Consider the following 21,321-nt stretch of genomic DNA (forward strand, 5'->3'; position numbering starts at 1 on the left):
CTATACAGTGATTTTGAATTACACAGGGCCGAAGTTGATCAATACCTGTGGAAGGCTGCAGTTCCAGAGAATAGTAGTCATGCAGGGTCAAAACATTAATTGAGGAAGAGGAACAGAATGGGAAGGACAGGACTTAATCAGAAAACAAGCAGAGGTGAAATGCGAATCGGCCAACGAGGTACATAAACAGCAAGCAGGAAAGTAGGTAACAAGCACACAAAATCATAAAACTGAACTGGGGGTAACAGTAACCAGAGGTTCAAAGCTATATCTGGCAGTGGTCTGCAGACAGGATGGGCCTAAAAAAGGGTGTGGTGTCTTCCCATTGGTTGTAGCTAAATGATGGTACTTCATCTGTGAGATACACACCACCTGCATTCAGCCAGTGGTTCTGCATCTGTCCAGGTAGCGCAGCCCAGTGGGTGACCATAACCTGCGTCCACCTGCGCCGCTGCCGTCGACTCCTCTCCCATCATCAGCACTATGCACGAAAGGAACACGTTGTCACCTGGCGACAGGAGTACAAATTGACGGAGTGGACTCCGGTGGTGACTTAACAGCCGTGTGTGGCAATGATGCAAACCTGGCTGCGGGTCTTCGTCAGGGCAATGTGATACATGTGCCTTGTATGGCTCACGTGTTGAATCTGATTCTCCAGCAATTTTGAAAACACCATCCCGGCCTACATGGCCTTGTACAGTGGGCACGCTCGCTATGTGCTCACTTCCATCGTTCGCACCCAGCAGCTCAACAACTTTCATCGCTCCTGAAGTCTTAGGCCTTGTGCGCACTAGGCGTTTTTGCCGCGTTTTTAGCGGCGTTTTTTACCACGTTTTTGTGCTGAAAACGCAGTGACATTGCTTCCCCAGCAATGTCTATGGGTTTTCATAAGTGCTGTCCGCACACAGCGTTTTTTTGTAGCTGCGTTTTTGTGGTGACCACAAAAATGCAGCATGTCAATTATTTCTGCGTTTTTCACTGCGTTTTTCACCCATTGAGTTCAATGAGAAGTTCAACAACGCAATGAAAAACGCATATAGCCGCGTTTCTATGACTAAAAACGCAGCTATAAACGCAAGGGGTGGGTACTACAGTGACGTGTACAGGAAGAGGATTCCTTCTGTTGGTAAACACAGAAGCATGAATCCTCCCGGTACCGTCACCGCTGCGTCCACCTCCCGTCCTGTGCATGTCAGCTCCCGTGCGGCGCCATGTCTGGGCGGGAGGTGGAGGCAGCGGCGAAAACCAAAGTGAACAGTAGAAAAAAAACAAATGTCATATATACTCACCTGTCTGCAGGGTCCCGGTGCCATGCCCACTCCCAGCCCCTGTCTCGGTACCGCCACTCTGGCTGTGTGCAGTCTCCCCGGGGCAGGACCTTGCTTGCAGGACCTGGCGGTGGATCACCTGATGCAGTCACCTGACGCATCAGCTGATCGTAGTCTCGCCGGCTTTTTCGCGCCCGGCCGGCTATCAGCTGATCCTGCCGTCAGGGGACTTCATCAGCTGATTACCGGCAGCTCCTGCAGCGATCGGACAGGATCAGACTCCTGTCCATTATTTTTTTTTTTCTACTGATGCATCAGCTGATTGTATAATCGGCTTTTATACAATCAGCTGATGTGTGATGTGATTCAGGCACTTGAAGCTGACACATCATCTGATCGCTTTGCCTTCCAGCAAACCGATCAGATGATATTGGATCCGGATTGGACAGCGCGGGATCCTTGACCCAGGATTACTGCGGAGGGGGGTTCTTTATTTCAATAAAGATGGAGTCACTAATTGTGTTGTGTTTTATTTCTAATAAAAATATTTTTCTGTGTGTTGTGTTTTTTTTTTTATCATTACTAGAAATTCATGGTGGCCATGTCTAATATTGGCATGACACCATGAATTTCGGGCTTAGGGCAAGCTGATAATATACAGCTAGCCCTAACTCCATTATTACCCAGCTAGCCACCCGGCATCAGGGCAGCTGGAAGAGTTGGATACAGCGCCAGAAGATGGCGCTTCTATGAAAGCGCCATTTTCTGGGGTGGCTGCGGACTGCAATTCGCAGTGGGGGTGCCCAGAAATCTTGGGCACTCTGCACTGTGGATTCCAATCCCCAGCTGCCTAGTTGTACCCGGCTGGACTCAAAAATTAGGCGAAGCCCACGTCATTTTTTTTTTTTTAATTATTTCATAAAATTCATGAAATAATTAAAAAAAAGGGCTTCTCTATATTTTTGGTTCCCAGCCGGGTACAAATAGGCAGCTGGGGATTGGGGGCAGCCCGTACCTGCCTGCTGTACCCGGCTAGCATACAAAAATATGGCGAAGCCCATGTCATTTTTTTTTCTTTTTGGGCAAAAAACTGCATACAGTCCTGGATGGAGGATGCTGCGCCTTGTAGTTCTGCAGCTGCTGTCTGCTCTCCTGCATACACTAGTGAATGGAGGATGCTGAGCCTTGTAGTTCTGCAGCTGCTGTCTGCTCTCCTGCATACACTAGTTCTGCAGCTGTCTGCTCTCCTGCATACAATGAACATTTTGAAGAAGGAAATGACATCAGACCTTTTTTTTTTTTCATCAACAATCTTTAATGGAATTGTGCACTGATTAAAAACGCAGTGAGCAAAAACGCAGCAAAAAACGCACCAAATCGCGGCAAAAACGCATGCGTTTTTGTCGCGTTTTTTAGCCGCGGGTGCGTTTTTTGAGACAAAAACGCACATAAAAACGCAGCGTGAAAAAAACGCCTAGTGAGCACATACCCTTAAGGTCTGGCGGTTAAATGCCTGAAATGCAATGTTCCGACATGCTGGAATTGGAATCTGCACGTTACAGCGTCTGTGGCAGCACCGCAGAGCCCTGCTGAAATACGTTATGACGTATATATATAATAGCTTATTAAAAAATGAGCAGGAGGGTGTAATGCAGAGGTTCTGGAAATTGCTTGCCACCAGTGGGGCACAAATGGAGTACAACAGCCACTTTTTGGATGCCACTAACTTGCAGCTTTTTTTGCTATTATTATAGCTTATTAAAAAATGAGCAGGAGGGTGTAATGCAGAGGTGCTGGAAATTGCGTGCCACCAGTGGGGCACAAATGGAGTACAACAGCCACTTTTTGGATGCCGCTAAGTTGCAGCATTTTTTGCTATTATTATAGCTTATTAAAAAATGAGCAGGAGGGTGTAATGCAGAGGTGCTGGAATTGCTTGCCACCTGTGGGGCAAAAATGGAGTACAACAGCCACTTTTTGGATGCCACTAAGTTGGAGCATTTTTTGCTATTATTATAGCTAATTAAAAAATGAGCAGTGGGGTGTAATGCAGAGGTGCTGGAAATTGCTTGCCACCAGTGGGGCACAAATGGAGTACATCAGCCACTTTTTGGATGACACTAAGTTGAAGCATTTTTTGCTATTATTATAGCTTATTAAAAAATGAGCAGGAGGGTGTAATGCAGAGGTGCTGGAAATTGCTTGCCACCAGTGGGACACTAATGAAGTCCAACATCCACGTTTTGGATGCCACTAAGTTTCCTCAGTGTTTCCTATTATAATGGCTTAGTAAAAATGAGCTTGAGGGTGCAATGCAGAGGTGCTGGAAATAGCTTGGCACCAGTGGGACACTAATGAAGTCCAACAGCCACTTTTAGGATGCCACTAAGTTTTCTCAGTGTTTGCTAGTACAATGGCTTAGTAAAAATGAGCTTGATGGTCCAATGCAGAGGTGCTGGAAATTGCTTGGCACCAGTGGGACACTAATGGAGTCCAAGAGCCACTTTTTGGATGCCACTAACTGGCAGCACTCTGCAATTAAAATAGCTTTGCTAAAAAGGGCAGGAGGGTACAGTGGCCGGGTTGTGGGTCAGTGTAGAGGAAAGGAAGCCTCACTTTCTATCCCTCCTAATGGTGAAATGCAGCAAGGAAGTCCCTGAGCTTAGCTACACAGACGCTGTTATCTGTAGCTGTTAAAAACTGTTTCCACTGACCTGACTGTCACCTATGGCTCTGAGCCAGCTGTAATTAGCCCTTAAAAGGGCTGAAAGAAACTTCTATCTCTATTCTGTATAGCGCTGTGTGTAGAGCGTACACAGCAGGATCGGCGGCAGGAGCTGCATCTGCGGTGACTGTCACCCAGAAGCAGAAGGCAGATAATGGCGTCCAGACGGGCAGATGGCCGTATTTATAATGCTGGGACATGTGACATGGACAGCCTATGACACATGCCCTTGCTTGTCTGGCAAAAAGTCCACTTAGCTGTGTGTGTGTCTGGGATTGACTGACATGCTGGCCCGCCCCACTACACGCGCGCTTAGGGAAGGAAAAAAAAAAATGGCGATCGCCATTATCCCAGCAGCAGTGATCTGAACACGCAGTTCCTGCACACTATACGCTGAAATTTCATAATAGTGTGAGTCACAGAGTGACTTACACTATTACAGCGAAAAGCCAGCTAGTAATTAGCTTGGCTTTTTGCTGATAGAACCGTTCTCGAACGTAACTCGAGCTAACGAACTTTTAGCAAAAAGCTCGAGTTCTAGTTCGATCTAGAAACCCCCCCAAAATCACTCGAACCGCGAACTGGAGAATCACGAACCGCGCTCAACTCTAATCATTACTAATGCGAGTGAACTCTTACTGTGACCTCACATTACAGCTCTGCAGCAGCCCCCGAGTGCTCCCTCTCCCTTTTGGGACTTTCATGTCAAAGCTCGGGGGCATGGATTCCATCTTTTGCCAGCCAGCCTCCTTACCAGGACTGCTCTCTACAGTCAGAGATTACAGAGTGTGGCTTGCATGTTGCACCTTATGTAAACCAGCTCCCTAACCAAGGCTTCTCATAGGCTGTGTTCTTCTCCATTGTCTGTGTGGGTGTATACCAGACAGCACTTGGATGCCATCCGAGTGCAGTCCAACGTTCTGCATACCGGTTTGAAGTCCCCCTCCAAATACTGTCTATGCTATGCTATACTGCCAAGGCTGTCTCCCTACTTCTCCAGCTCTCACTCTACCCTCCGTGACATGTCACATATAGGAGAATCCGCCGTGCAGAGGGTTTCAAGTCTTCTATCCCACAAACAGAGCCCGGGGCACAGCAGCATATAGAAACAGGAGTCGTGACACAAGAGTGGCACTAGTAACAGACTCAAGCTGCCTGCCATATGGGACAGGAACAGAGCCAATACAAGGACTCAGGTCCCAGCAAAGCTTCAAGGCGCAGGGACTCACATAACACAGAGCAGGGAGGAAGCACTCACTGAAAGAAATACTGGTTCTGCCCTTCAAAATATCTGGAATCAGCTGGAGCGCATGACAGCGAAGTCCAGCAGTCCAAAGGTGGCAACAACTCAGTGAGTGAAGAACTTTAACAGCAGCCCCTGTGTCGTCCAAAACTTCCTATGCCACAGCTGAAAAGCAGCAGGGGACTACGACTCCCCACATCCTCCCTGGGTCCAGAGCTCTGCCTGTGGAGAGCTGTACCATCTGAGCTGTGTTATCATCTGCCCCAGAGAAGACCTCCCGCAGCGGCGGCTAATACCTGGCTGCACACCACAGGTGGCGTAGTCACGAACCTAACGTCATCCCCTACACCTTTATTTAATGACACCGCTGGGATCACGGAATCGGGCCTCTCTACCACGACATCCTGTCCCCGAACCGCGGCCCGGTAATGAGTCGCCCTGGCGCGCGCGTGTCATAAGCTTAAGGCTATGTGCGCACGTTGCGTAAAAACATGCAGTTACGCTGCGCTTTGTAGCGCAGCGTAACTGCATGCGTCCTGCGGCCCCTGCACAGTCTATGGAGATTGTGCAGGGGCCGTGCGCACGTGGCGTCTAAGAGCGCAGCGCTTCGGCTACTGCCGAAGCGCTGCGCAAAAAGAAGTTACATGTCACTTCTTTCCTGCGCTTTGCCGGCAGCTCCTGCTCTGTCTATGGCAGGAGCTGCAGGCAGAGCGCATGGAATCGGCGCTCACTACGGACATTTCTGCAGCGATCTAAAGCGCACATGTGCTCTTCAGATCGCTGCAGAAATTTCTGCAGGGCTTGTACGCAACGTGCGCACATAGCCTAACTGTATAACAAAGCAGAGACATGGGCATAAAGGTGACATAAACCCCACAAACTGCAGGCCTGGTTTCAGAAACCCCTATTATCAGCAGGTTTTCAGATTCACGTAATAATAACATAAGAAGTGTGAATATATTTTGTGCACTTACTCTAATATTTCCTTTCACAACATTAAAAGGCAGACCATTCTTTAACCAGGTGATGTGAGGACTGGGAAATCCAGTAGCAATACATTGCAATGTTATAGATTTCAGCATTAGAACAGATACTGGTGATTGTTCAGGTTTAATGGAAGGACGAACTGCAGTACAAACAAAATATATCTACATTAAGCACACATCAGCATGTATTGTTAATTAATAGGCTCTAATATTTAGCACAAACATTATAGTAGTTTTCTGATTTCTGAAAAAAACCCCAAAACAAATAAAAAGTTGCAAATGTGAGAAAAAAACTTAAAAAACAAAACACTATTCTGCTCTTAACCACTGCTGCTCCAGCATAGTGGCTCTGGTGGTCACTGACAGGGCCAGCACTGTGGGATGTCAAATTGGCCACAGAAGCTAATCAGTGGCCTCTGCAGTCATATTCCATAATTAGCAACATATTGGCTCAGTGTTGATTGCTGACACCACTAATATTTCATGTGACAAGCTGCAGTAATTGTGGACAAGCAAAGTAAGGAAAGACCATCGGAGCACTTTCACTGGATAGAAGGTAATTGAATAGGTGAGAAAAGGGTTTTTTACATATCTTTGTATTTATTTATTTCAGAAACCAGACAAACCTTTAAAGAAAATATGGAGTTTAATGTAGAGCGATTGATTTCTCTGATTACATTCACGTTTGTAACTAGAAGTTATAAGAATATAGTCTGAGTCAGGAATGGATCCCACTACTCGAGCGCAATCAAGGAACTCACAAAGAATTTCCAGATTACCAGGAAGCCGCCATGTTTTTACATTCTTGCCCTGCTGTCTATCTGCAGTAACCATCACACTCATTATCGCACTCCGCCATTAACGCTTCATTACTGATGTACTACTTACCATGCACAATGACATTAAACAGTTTTGTGCTGGTTCCAGCTTCATTTTTAGCAATGCACTCATATGTTCCGCTATCTGATGACTCAGATTCTTGAATAATCAGTTTTTCACCATTTGACTGGATATTCCCACCATCATCAATGTCTAGAGGGATTCCATTTTTAAACCACCTTATAAAATAAAAAGTGCATTAAACATATGAAGTCTTAAATTAAAGCACTAAAAAGTTATATAAAAATAAAAAGAGAGCAATAAAGGACATATAAGTGTGTAATTCACAAAATTAAGTTAAATATGAAATGAAATCCAAATCTTCAGATTTTGGACATCTTTTGAAGTAGTTGAGGTGTGCTGCCCTTTAAATGGAGGCATAAAGAGGATCCCCAAGGTGTAGATCCCCTCACAGATCACATAACTAATGACAGATGCACAGGTCCGCATCCCTTCCCTGCACTGATGTGTGCTAGCAGTGAATGAAGTTAGGGAGTGAAGGGAAAGAGGAAAATGATAAACACCAGATTTTTGCCTAACAATGTGCTAGACTCCAGGTATTAGGCTGTTTGCAAAATTGCAGCCTGCTATGTTTTTCTCTGAAACTAGCCAGGTCGTCACAGGTAACACACACACACCCCCACCCCCCAGGACAGTTACATGAGCCAAACACAAAACCCTTGTTGCCTTCCTCCAGTGTCTGATGTCCACACCAGGTGGGGCGGGGTCAGGCGGTTGGCCCCACCCACCGAGGAGTTCACAGGCCTGGAGGCGGAAAAAGTGACAGATAGAGTTGGGAGTGTGAGGAGGAAGCACTTGGGTGTCTGGGTTCGTGGCACAGGCACTAACAGCAAGGTTGGCAGACGGTGGTGGCCGTCTGCAGGAGTGGTGGATCAACGCGAAACCGTAGGACCGGGGTCGGGCGGTGGCCCGTCGGTACCGACCGGAGAGCGAAGTGAAGCTAGCACACAAAGGCAGGGCCATCGGACCCCGACCAGGCTTGAAGCCGCCGACAAAAGTCAAATCCGAGTGTGACCAGAACCCCAGGAGTTTCCTAACAGCCAAAGACCCGTTAGAAGGCAACCGTCCGCACCGTGAGGGTGTACAGCCACCGCCAATGGCTAGAGACCCAAGGGCCGGCGCCTGCGGGCAAAACGGGCTCCTCCGGTACCCATACACCGGGGAGCGGACTACCGTTGGAAGCCATCGTAGTCAAAACAGTACACAAAGGTGCAGGGAAAGACAGCCACCATCACCTGTCCAGGGAGAGACACAGCAGCCGGCTGCGGGACCCGTCCATCCAGCCGTTTGGTTTACCGGAGACTTTGTGCCTCATTTGCTGAGTGAGTACACCCGTGCTGTCTGGCACTGCGCCGCGCTGTCCCTGCAACCCTGCACCTCACCGACACTGCCTTCTCGTCTCAACACCGAGCCCCGGGACCACCAACCCCTACCCACGGAGGGGGAAAACAACATCCCAGCTGCTCCCTACCATCGCTCCCGGGATCCCCGTCACCAGCAGCGGTGGTGCCCATCTTCACCACAACCCATGGGTGGCGTCACGGACTAAATCACCCCCCTTTTCACTCACGGGCGAGGAGCGCCGCTCGAGTCCCCGGATCCGGCCCACATAGGATATACAGCGAGTGGCTCACTGGCGGGCGTTTCCGTCTCCATTTCTTTCACGTATTGTGGGAACATTATCATCGGAACAATCACCGCACCGTTGTGCATAGGCCAATCTGCTGGAAAATCGCCCATCACTGTGTGGATCACCCTCTTCTCCTTTTCCCCGCTCAGCGTCGGAACCGGAACTTCGGTTGTCACCCTCAAGGGGTGAGGACACTTCTTCAGATGGTCCCTGGAAACCGTAGTGGCAGTCTTCCCCTGGTCGTGACTGATCACATAAGCCTTCTCATTCTCCCATTCAGTGGGCTGTACGACATACGGAGTCCTTTCCCACTGGTCATCTAGCTTATGGGTCCGTCTCTTCTGCTTCAGCCCAACATCTCCCGGCTCAAAGGGGATGGCCGATGCTCGCTTATTGAAGCGTTGCGCCTGTTTCTCTCGGCTCTGACCGAGATTCTTCTCCACATACTCCTGGACTTGTCGGTATTGGATTTACCGCCGAGCATCCCAGCCAGCAGTCAAAGGAAAGGCCTCAGGAGATTCCAAGCCCATTTCCAGGTCCACCGGAAGCTGGCCCGGTCGGGCTCTCATCAGATACGCCGGGGTGCATTTGGTAGAACTACAAGGGATGTTATTGTACATGTCTACCAGGTCAGGCAGCTTTTCTGGCCACAGGTTCCGCTCTTCAAACGGTATCACCTTGAGGAGATCCAGGACCAGGTGGTTTATCTTTTCACACATCCGATTAGTCTGGGCATGGTATGACGTGGTCCTGATCTTCTTACAACCATACAATTGGCAGAATTCTTGAAACACCTCTGCTTCGAATGCTGAACTCTGGTCCGTAAGTACCCTCACCGGGTATCCGTGCGGTCGACAGAAGTAGGTCTGGAATGCCCTGGCTGCAGTACGGCCGGTCAAATCCTTGACTGGAACAACCACCATGAACCTGGAGTAGTGGTCCACGATGGTCAAAGCATAGGTATACCCGTTCCGGCTGGGTGTAAGCTTGACGTGGTCCAAGGCAACCAACTCCAGCGGTTGATGGGTGATGATCGGCTGTAGAGGGATTCTTTGGCTGACTTCATCCTTTCTTCTCAGCGCACAGGGGCCGCACTCTCGGCACCAAGCCTCCACAGATTCTCGCATCCCACTACAATAGAACCGCTCTCTCAACAACATCTCCAGCTTTTTCCAGCCGAAATGCCCAGCGCCATCGTGATATGCCCGTAGGACTTTGGGCACGCTGGCCTGAGGGACCACCAGCTGACGAACCTTCTCATGACACTTCGGGTTGATCAGCCCTCTATACAGCTTTCCCTCATGCAGGTACAGCCGGGCTCTCTCTTTCCACAGCCGCTGGGCCTCAGGGGGTGCTGCCGGATCCATTCCGGAGTTACCTTGCTCAATCTTGACCAACTGGACGGCAGGCACTTGGTCTTGGGCTTCTCGCCGTCCCTGGCTGGGTAGCGGGTCCAGGTTCGCCTGTTGTTGTTTGACATGTAATTTTTCGACCGGTGGCCGATGGAACGCGGGCAGCTCAATCTCTTCGAGGTCATCGTCTTCTGACTCCCCATCCAGCAGGTGGGGCATCCGAGACAACGCATCCGCGTTGGTGTTCTTGCGGCCGGCTCTGAATTTGATAGTGAAGTCATAATTAGATAGCCTGGCCACCCACCGCTGTTCCAGAGCGTCCAGTTTGGCCGTGTCCAGGTGAGTCAACGGATTATTGTCCGTGTAAGCTGTGAATTTTGCTGCTGCAAGATAATGTCGGAACCTCTCGGTGATTGCCCACACCAGGGCCAGGAGCTCAAGCTTGAAGGAGCTGTAATTTTCGGGGTTCCTTTCCGTGGGCCGGAGTTTTCTGCTGGCATAGGTGATCACCTTTTCTCGCCCGTCCTGGACCTGGGACAGGACCGCTCCCAAGCCCACATTGCTGGCATCGGTGTAGAGGATGAACGGGAGGCTGTAATCAGGGTACGCCAGGATTTCCTCTCCCGTCAAGGCCGTCATCAGCTGATGAAAGGACTCCTCATGCTTCTTCTCCCACACAAACGGAGATCCAGAGGACCTGCCACCTTTGGCCTGTCCCACGAGGAGGTCTTGCATGGGGGCGGCCATCTTCGTGTACCCCTTGATGAAGCGATGGTAGTAGCCCACCAGGCCCAGGAACTGTCTCACCTCCCTCACTGTGGTCGGTCTCGGCCAGTCCTGGATAGCAGTGATCTTCTCGGGGTCTGGGGCGACACCTTCTGCGCTCACCACGTGTCCGAGGTACTGCACCCTGGGCTTCAGTAGGTGGCACTTGGAGGGCTTCAGTTTCATCCCATACTTGGCTAGGGACGCGAACACTTCAGCCAGATGTTCCACGTGGGCTTCGTACGTCTGGGAGTATACGATCACATCATCCAGGTACAGCAGGACCGTTTCGAAATTGAGATGTCCCAGGCAACACTCCATGAGCCGTTGGAAGGTTCCAGGGGCATTGCACAGCCCGAACGGCATGCTGTTAAACTCGCAGAGTCCCATGGGAGTGGCGAATGCAGTCTTCTCACGGTCCTCTGGTGCAACTGCTACCTGCCAGTACCCGCTGGTAAGGTCAAGGATAGAGAAGAAGTTAGCAGTTCTCAGCGCAGCTAGCAACTCTTCGATACGGGAAAGAGGGTAGGCATCTTTATGCGTGATCTGGTTGATCTTCCGGTAATCCACACACATTCTCATGGTGCCGTCCTTCTTCTTTACCAGCAAAAGTGGGGCTGCCCAGGCACTACAACTATCCCGAATGACCCCTGCCTCCTTCATGTTCCTCAACATGTCTTTGGCGCATTGATAATGTGCTGGCGGGATGGGCCTATATCTTTCTTTAATAGGTGGATGTACGCCTGTGGGTATATGGTGTTGAACCCCCTTAATCCTCCCGAAATCTAATGGGTGCTTGCTGAAAACCTGTTCATACTCTTGCACCACCCTGTATACCCCCTCTTTGTGATGCGTGGGTGTGGCATCAGTGCCTACGTGTAGTTCCTGGCACCACTCCTCTAACTGTTCAGGGGGAATATGGTTACTGGCAGGGGATGCTGAGGTAGGAGGGACGGCTTCGTGAATGGTGTGAGGGTCTAGGGTGAGCAACTTAGCAAGGGTAGCATAACGGGGAAGCCTGACTCCCTCCTCTCCGCAATTCAGCACTCTTACAGGCACTCTCCCCTTTTTAACGTCAACCACCCCTCTGGCTGCCATCACCGTGGGCCAGTGTTCAGAAGGCGTGGGTTCCACCATCACCGGGTAGTCGCGCCCCTGGGGGCCTACTGCTGCCCTGCACCAAATCATCATCTCACTTCGTGGTGGCACTACCAAGGGGGCCACATCCATCACCCTTACTCCACCAATCTCTCCACCAGTTGAGTTCACTTGCTGCTGATACAGAAGGGCCCGGATCTCACGGTGCACAGCCCTCTGTCGGCCTCCTCCTGCTGTGGCGGTCAACTGCTGCAACAGACTCAGCACCTCACTCATACAATGCTCCATCACATTGGTCCCTAAGATTACTTTTGGGGTATGATCACTGGGTTCATTCATCACCACAATCATCCCCTGATTCTTTAACTCCGCACGTCCCACAGTCAGGGTCACTTGTTTGTATCCTAATTGGGTCAGCGGGAGTCCACTAGCTGCGACAAGGGTCAGGCTATCATCAGAGGGGGCAAGTTCATCAGTACCCTAATACTGCTGGTACAGTGTATATGGTATAGTGGTTACCTGCGATCCGGTGTCCAAGAGGGCCATGAGTGGGACGCCGTCCACTGCCAGAGGGATGATGGGGCGAGCTCCGACATACCGGTCTCACCAGTCGGGGGGCCTTTTGTGTCTACTCCTGAGGATTGGTCCTTAGCCCCAGGGGTTGCTCCTTTAACGGGCATCGCCTAGAGTAGTGGCCAGGCTTGCTGCACCTGTAACAAATTGGAGGCCCATACCGTGAGTCATTGGTCCTTCTCTGCTGCATCCAGGGGACGTCCTCTGGGCTGTCGGCGAGCTGGATCCTCCCTGGGGGCTTGACTCTCGATGGAAGCTGGAGTGCGGTGAGGATCTTGGCTAGGTCTCCATCCATACGGCACTGATAAAACTGCATCCGCAATTCCGCTTCCGTGCGGGTCTCAAAAGCGATTTGGAGTTTCTCAAAAATGGTAATCACCGAGGCCCGGTCCGCGTCGGGCCAGGTTTCTGTCTCCTGCTCAGCCGTGCCGGTTAGCTGCCCTAGCACTACCGCTGCCCGTTGCCTGTCAGTCAAGGGATATAAATCGAGGACCGGGCTGATCTTTTTCCGGAACACCTGCAAAGCATCAGGCTTCCCATCGTACTGCGGTAGCCAGGTAGCACCGGGCACATAGGGCAGGGAGAACGGCATCACCTGGGCGACCGCTGGGCCCGCGGCCTCCCCCGCTCTTGCGGCCGGAGCACGGGCTATCCCGTTTCCATCTACGGGCGCTGCTGCGGCTGCGACCGACACTCCTCCAACGGCTCCTTCGGGCGCAGACATCTTTCTCCTGTCCCCCCTTGGTTCTTTCTAGCACTTCCGCTTGTTAAGGGCGGGGCTTAGCTTTCACGCCTTCCCTGCTCAGGGAAGATGCTTGAGCGGGAAATCTTCGCGCCAAAGATGGCGGCGCTTCAAATTTTTTGGCCAGACGCCGCCGACGGGGACTGCAAGGCACACCTCTACCGGTAGGAAGATCGGTTCTATCCTGTTCGTGATGTCAAGTTGTCGCGGGCGGAAGGGACGCGCTCGCCACGCTCGGGTCCAGGGCTTCTGCTGCTGCTGCTCAGTGGCTCAAGCGGTGGACCGGACTCGGGGACTCGAGCAGCGCTCCTCACCCGTGAGTGAAAAGGGGTGGTATGTTTAGGGAGATTGTTCGTGACGCCACCCACGGGACGTGGTGATGAGGGCACCACCGCTGCTGGTGACGGGGATCCCGGGAGAGATGGTAGGGAGCAGCTAGGATTTTGTCCTCTCCGTGGGTAGGGGGTTGGTGATCCCGGGGCCCAGTGGTGTAACGGGGAGGCCGGGTGGCTGGGGTGCAGGGACTGCACGGCGCGGTGCCGGACGGCACTGGTGTACTCACTCAGACAATCACTGACAGAGTCGTAGGTAAACCAAAACGGCCGGATGGACGGGTCCCACAGCCAGCTGCAGTGTTGTTGTTGTGCTCCCCCCGGACGGCTGATGGTGGCTGTCTTTCCCTGCACCTTATAAAAAGTTCTTGACTCCTGTGGTTGCCCACCGGTAGTCGGCTTCCCGGCATATAGGTGCCGTAGGAGCCTGTTTTGCCCGCAGGCGCTGGCCCTTGGAACTCTAGCCTGTGGCGGTGGCTGTATATCCTCTCTGGGTGGACTGTTGCCTTCAATCGGGACTTGGTTGTTGGGAAACCCCTGGGGTTCCTGTCACATTTGGATTTGACTATTGACAGCGGCTCCAAGCCTGGTCGGGGTCCGATGGCCCTGCCTGTGTGCTTAGCTTCACTCCGTTCCCCGGTCTGGTACCGGCGGGCCGACGCCCGACCCCGGTCCTTACGGTTCTGCGGAGTTCCATCAACTCCTGCAGACGGCCACCACCGTCTGCCAACCTTGCTGTTAGTGCCTGGGCTCCAATCCAGACACTTCAAGTGTTTACTCCACTCACTTCTACCTCCAAGACTCAACTCTTACTCACACTTTTCCCGCCTCCAGGCCTGTGAACTCCTCGGTGGGTGGGGCCAACCACCTGGCTCTGTCCCACCTGGTGTGGATTTCAGACCCTGCAGGGAGGCAACAAGGGTTTTTGGTTGTCTAGTGTAACTGCCTAGGGTGGGAATGTGTGTGTTGGTATGTATATGACTACCTGGCTAGTCCAGGGCGTCACACATATACCAGCCATTGATGTATCCTATGTGACGCTTTTACAGCAGTCTTGGTGTCACACATGTGATATTTATATACATCAGTATCAGTGTCTCAAAAGTGATAAATGAGCAGCAGTCACAGTGTCTCTGATTTGAAGCATATGTAGCTGTCTCAGTGTATCCAATATGATGTATACAGCAGTTGTAGAATCTATTTTGTGAGGTACATACAGCAGCCTTGGTGTCTCTTATGTGATGTATATACAGTTTTCTCAGTGTAGCCTATATGATGTCTACAGCAGTTTCAGTGTATCCTATGTGGTGTATATACAGTAGTTTTAGTATACTATGTGTGATGTATGATCAGCAGTGTCAGTGTTTCCTATGTGATGCATTTACACCTGTCTCATTATCTCCTTTGTGATGAATATACAGCAGGCTTGAAATCTATTTGATATATATACAGCAGTCTGTGTCTCCTATGTGAAGTGGCTTTCCCATTTTGAGTAGGCATACACTTAAATATGCATCTGTGTTCTGAACAACTTACAACAGGTTTTTATAAAGCGTATCATAGCAAAAGTTGATTGTGTTGCAGACTGACACAAACCAGAAAATAATTTGAAAATAGCAGCATCATCAATACTATCTTACATCACACGTCTCATCAAAGAGAAGCAAATCCAGCAATCACATTAGGGATGAGTTATTTAAATATTTGACCAAATGTAGCAAGATAGATTTTAAGTTAATAATTCTGTATGCGCGGAGTATAATGGTATAGATATCCGAATGACCCATGGCAGAAAAAAAGATTGCCTACCCCTGGACTGTAGGGAGAGATGAGACTAGTCTGACGGCACCTACATATGGATAATCTCCATACACAAGAGTAGATCATTATGTGATGTAGATGCAGCTTTATTTATTCGGTATGTTGGAGTATTATTTATTGATTTGGGAAATGCAATTTTGTAAAATTCTGAATTGCACAGTTTAAAAAAGGAAGAAATGTATATGATATGGAGGGGGCAGGTTTGGATGTCCATAGTGGTGGCTGAATTTTCTAGCAATAGTCTTGCTTCATGCAATTTTTACTGAACATCAGAAATTAATTACAGTGGCACCTTGCTTAAGGAGAACAATCTGTTCTGGGACTGTGCTTGTTAATCAAGTTACTCGTTCAGCAGAGCAAGATTTCCCATAGGAAATCATTGCAATGCTGACAATTCGTTCCACAATGTGTTAAATGTCCCATCCTGGTCCCCTATTCTATCATTCCACACAGGGGCGTAACTACCGCGGTCGCAGAGGTCGCCATTGCGACCGGGCCCAGCAGGTTAGGGGCCCGCCCTGAAGATAAACAGCTGATCGCGTCAGGGAGAGAGAGCTGCGTTGCTTGTAAGTTGTAACTATACTATACTAGCTCTCATACAAGTGGCCAGCACCGCCCCCTCCAGCCTCTTTACCTGTGACCTCGGGCTGACTGCCTGCCGCGTCATCTAGTCTTCTACAGCCAGGGTATAGAGACAGTGACTGGCTGCTGGGAGTGACTGGATGCATGTTGGCAGTCGCAGGAAATGAAGATTCAGGTCAGGACTGGAGGCTGCAGACAGTGCGGTCTGAGAGGCAGACAGTGGCCGACACAGTTACAAAGTTTGTGACCTGTTTGTGAGGCTCAGCCTCTGCTGCCTTCCACTCCCATTAGCTCTGTTCTGTGACCCAATGTCAACCCTTTTTAGTAATGTGCAGGCAGCAATGTGATGGACAGGGACTCAGGGAGGGTTAACAGCAGTGGCGTACCGTCCATAGAGGCAGGCCCCGCCACTGGCCCGGGACCTGAAAGGGCCCCCGTGATGGCTGCCCGCTCTAAATGCACTTTCACTCATAATTCCCAGCATGGGCGGGTTGCCCCGGGGAGGTCACCAAGCAGTTGATTAAGGGAGCTAGGGGCCCGCACTGTTCTATAGCTGTACGCTGGCTGCAACACCGATATGCAGACACTGCACACAGCGCAGCCTCTGCTGAAGAGGAGGGAGTCCCCGGCAGCGTTTTCTTCCAATGGAGAGCTGTGAGAGATGGCAGGAGGCGAACAGCCAATCAGGAGAGGGGGCGGAGCCTGTTCAGAACAGAGCGGGAGATAGGAAGATGAAAAACACAGAGCAGGAGAAGCAATGAAGGAGCAGAGAGCATAATGAGCAGAGACCAGAGAAAACCTAGCAGAGCAACAAGGCAGAAGGAGCAGAATCAGCACAGCAAACACAGAGCAGAGCACACAGAGAGAAGCAGAAAGCAGAAGAACCAGAAAGAAAAGCAGAGGACAGGATCTGAACACAGTTAGACCCACAGGAAGTGCAGCAGAGAGGGGAGCCACTAACATCTCTCACAGCACAGGAGCAGGTGAGCACTATAATGTACAAATGTCTGCCTGTAACAATACAGAACCTGCCCTGTCACATCCCTGTGTGTGTATTATCCTGGTACTGTGCAGAGTTTTACTATAGATCCTAAGGCTATAAAGAGGGTCATAATCGTTACCATTATATGGGAGAGATAGATGTGAACATTTATATTATGTGTGGTGAAGGGCACGAAGGAGGACATACTACTTTAGGCCAAGTTCACACACTGCAGACTTCGGGTGGGGGGGATTTGCAGTGTGATCCCACTGGTCTTGGTGCAGTGGGCTTTGCTCAGTAACAAGATGGTGGTTATATTCAGACTCCATGTGGTGATAATATTTGGTCATGGTATGGCGGCATTATTTTGCATTTATACTAGTGTTATTGGCTTTGATATGTGGGTGCTGAGCGAGCGTCAGGCAGTGTGGTGCTGAGCAAGCCTCAGGCAGCGTGGTGCTGAGCGAGCGTCAGGCCCTGCGATGCTGAGCGAGCGTCAGGCCCTGCGGTGCTGAGCGAGCGTCAGGCCCTGCGGTGCTGAGCGAGCGTCAGGCCTTGCGGTGCTCAGAAAGCGTTGGACACTGTTACTTTGGCTGCTGCTGGTTTGTACTTTTTTAAGAGGTTCTTGAAGGTATTCCAGGGTTCTATTCACATCAATGGTACAATGCTGTAATACTGCTATATAGTCGGCCGATAGATGGATTTCCAGATGTGATAATGGCCTGTCCTAAGGATAAGACCTGAAGCTGTAAAGGTTGGAACATGCACTTGATGCTGTGCAGTGGACTACTCTGAAATGAAATTTAATTTTATTCCTAAATCTCTGTCTATATCTAAATTCACAATTTAATATTTTTCTAATATACAGCACTGTAATTAGAAATTCCCTATCCATCCCTCACTTCTCTAACTGCTTTATTTTTTATATTTCCTCTATGATGTCGCTTCATTTGAAAATCCCAGTGCATGCTAGGAGGCTCAAGCGAGTCATGATCAGGGGGCAGAGGCTGTGGTCACTGTCGCAGCCTTTGCCCCCTCCCTGAAATTAATTGTCATCAGTGACGTCCATTTCAGGAGCTGGGCTCGTCCCTGCTCTATTGATTATATGCCTGCTGTCAATTAGCACGGATAGTCAGTGGAATCTTGTAACTGTGCAGAATTCTTCTCAGTGCACAATGGCAGTGCACTCCCTCGCCGGCTCTCATTACAAGTGACAAGCTGGCAGCAGACCGCACGGTTAGTGCACATGCTAAGTAAAGAACGAGCAAGCAGAGACCAGAGCCATTCCCACAAGTGACGTCACTTCTGGACAGAGCTGGCGAAGGAGTGCACTGTCATTGTGCACTGAGAAGAATAGTGCAGTGGTAAGATTCTACTGAGCATCTGTTGGAATTGACAGCTGGTGCATACAAAATAAAACACGAATTAGCCTGGCCCCTGAAATGGAGGTCACTGATGATGTTTTGTTTCAGCAAGAGGGCAGAGGCTGCAGATTGACCAGAGTCTCTGCCCCTTAAAGATGTTTGAGTATCCCAGAGTGCAATGGGGATTTTCAAACAAAGTGTCATCATAGAGGAAGTAGTAAAACAATAAGGCAGATGAGTGAGAAAATTTTTCATTAACGTATTTTAGAAAAAAGATTGGATTATAACAGATTTAGAAGTAAAGTAAAATTTAGTTTTGGACCACCTCTTTAATGAATCAGAGCCAATAAGCATAGGCCACTTATCAGGGGCCACTGCTTTGTGCTTGACACCCAGGAAAAAATTCGCCAGCCAGCCCCTGATTCCCAGCCAGGCTGAGTGTCAGACTGTCAGTGTCTAAAGCTCAGCGCCGGCACGTCGTGTACACTGCAGTGTCCTAGAGGCTACTCCTGCACTGTTGCGCCTCTGGAGGCAGGCAGGCGGGTGGTAGCCATTGGTATTTGTACTGCTCACGGGCGGCTCAGCACGGTGTCTGCACCCGGCAGAGACTCATACGGGCGCATCAGGCACAGTCAAAACAGCAGGACGGTAATAGTCTACTTACTGGACTGGTAAATGTATATCCTGGCTAAAATAAAGATTATTTCCTAATGTGTATACACAGTTTGCAGAATTATTAGGCAAATGAGTATTTTGATCACATGATAATTTTTATACATGTTGTCCTACTCCAAGCTGTATAGGCTTGAGAGCCAACTACCAATTAAGTAAATCAGGTGATGCATCTCTGTAATGAGGAGGGGTGCGGTGTAATGTCATCAACACCCTATATAAGGGGTGCTTAATTATTAGGCAACTTCCTTTCCTTTGGCAAAATGGGTCAGAAGAGAGATTTGAGGGGCTCTGAAAAGTCCAAAATTGTGAGATGTCTTGCAGAGGGATGCAGCAGTCTTGAAATTGCCAAACGCTTGAAGCGTGATCACCGAACAATCAAGTGTTTCATGGCAAATAGCCAACAGGGTCGCAAGAAGCATGTTGGGCAAAAAAGGTGCAAAATAACTGCCCATGAATTGAGGAAAATCAAGCGTGAAGCTGCCAAGATGCCATTTGCCAAGATGTTTGGCCATATTTCAGAGCTGCAACGTTACTGGAGTATCAAAAAGCACAAGGTGTGCCATACTCAGGGACATGGCCAAGGTAAGGAAGGCTGAAAAACCACCACCTCTGAACAAGAAATGTGGCGCCCTGGACAAGCCAGGGGCCACAGAGAACAACACCACCACACCCCACACTCCCGGTCAGGCACAACGAAGTCAGACACAAACCCTTGTTGCCTTCCTCCAGGGGCTGATGTCCACACCAGGGGGTGGGCCAGGCGGTTGGCCCCACCCACCGAGGAGTTCACAGTCCTGGAGGCGGGAAAAGCAGTGAGTTCAGTGAGGGAAGTGAAAGTGGAAGGAAGGAAACTGGTAGTGGAGCAACTAACTGACAGCGTCCGGGTGTGTGGCCCGGGCGGTACAGCAAGGTTGGCAGACGGTGGTGACCGTCTGCAGGAGTGGCCTATCGGAGTTTACCGTAAGGACCGTGGACGGGCGGTGGCCTGGCGGTACCGGACCGGTACACAAAGAGAAGTCAGCACCATCTGGCAGGAGCTTACGGACCCCGGCAAGGCTAGGAGTCGCTGTGAATTTGCCAAATCCGTCAGCGAAGGGAACCTCCTGGGTTTCCCAGCAGCCAAGTCCCGACAGAAGGCAACAGTCCAACCGTGAGAGGGAAACACAGCCACCGCCAAGGCTACCGTTCCCAGGGCCAGAGCCTGCGGGCAAAAGGGGCTCCTCCAGCCCATATCCAAGCTGGGGAGCGGGTTACCGGTGGGAACCAATTGGAACCGTTTACTGTACATAGGTGCAGGGAAAGGCAGTCACCATCAACCTGCCGGGAGAAACAACACCGCAGCCGTCTGTGGGACCCGTCCATCCAGCCGTGTGTTTTACCGAGAACTGTGTCCTCATCATTGGCTGAGTGAGTACCACCGTGCCGTGCGGCACAGCGCTGCCCCCGCGACCCTGCACCTCACCAGGCCCTGTAACCCGCCTGCCATCCACTCCTACCCCATCACCGGGCCCCGGGACAACCAACCCCCTACCCACGGAGGGGAGAACTAACATCCAGGCTGCTCCCTGTCACCGCTCCCGGGATCCCCGTCCAGAGCAGCGGTGGTGTCACCAACTTCACCACAACCGTGGGTGGCGTCACGGACAATAACCAAATCCCCACAATCAAACCCCCGCCCTTTTCACTCACGGGCGAGGAACGCTCGAGTCCCCGGGATCCGGCCCACCGCTCGAGCCACCACCGAGCAGCGGCAGCTGCAGCAGCAGCAGCGGCCGGACCCGAGCAGTGGGAGAGCGCAGCTTCCCCTCCTCTGCCCACGACAGAAACATAAGATAAAACGTCAAGACTGGGCCAAGAAATATCTTAAGATCGATTTTTAAAAGGTTTAATGGACTGATGAAATGAGTGACTCTTGATGGGTCAGATGGATGGGCCAGAGACTGGATCAGTAAAGGGCAGAGAGCTCCACACTCAGACGCCAGCAAGGTGGAGGTGGTGTACTGGTATGGGCTGGTATCATCAAAGATGAACTTGTGGGACCTTTTCGGGTTGAGGATGGAGTGAAGCTCAAGTCCCAGACCTACTGTGAGTTTCTTCTGGAAGACAACTTCTTCAAGCAGTGGTACAGGAAGAAGTCGCTATCGTTCAAGAAAAACATGATTTTCATGCAGGACAATGCTCCATCACATGCATCCAACTACTCCACAGCGTACACCTCTCGGAACAGTGTCTGGCGGCTGTGGTGGCTGCTGCATGCAATGTGGATCGTAAACAGATCAAGCA

The 21,321-nt window shown here is 50.6% G+C and overlaps 1 protein-coding gene across 1 annotated transcript in view; it reads right to left on the minus strand.

The window, feature by feature from the left end:
• Positions 1–21,321, minus strand: part of HMCN1 (hemicentin 1) — a 921,797-nt gene that overhangs the window by 558,390 nt on the left and 342,086 nt on the right. The window contains exons 34-35 of the mRNA XM_075322013.1: positions 7,111–7,280; positions 6,211–6,362 (exon numbers count right to left, since the gene is read on the minus strand). Of these exons, the coding sequence (XP_075178128.1) occupies positions 6,211–6,362; positions 7,111–7,280 (322 nt within the window). The remainder of the gene's footprint in view (positions 1–6,210; positions 6,363–7,110; positions 7,281–21,321) is intronic.

The sequence above is a fragment of the Anomaloglossus baeobatrachus genome, chromosome 8 (assembly GCF_048569485.1).
Source record: "Anomaloglossus baeobatrachus isolate aAnoBae1 chromosome 8, aAnoBae1.hap1, whole genome shotgun sequence".
NCBI classification, from domain to species: Eukaryota; Metazoa; Chordata; class Amphibia; order Anura; family Aromobatidae; genus Anomaloglossus; species Anomaloglossus baeobatrachus.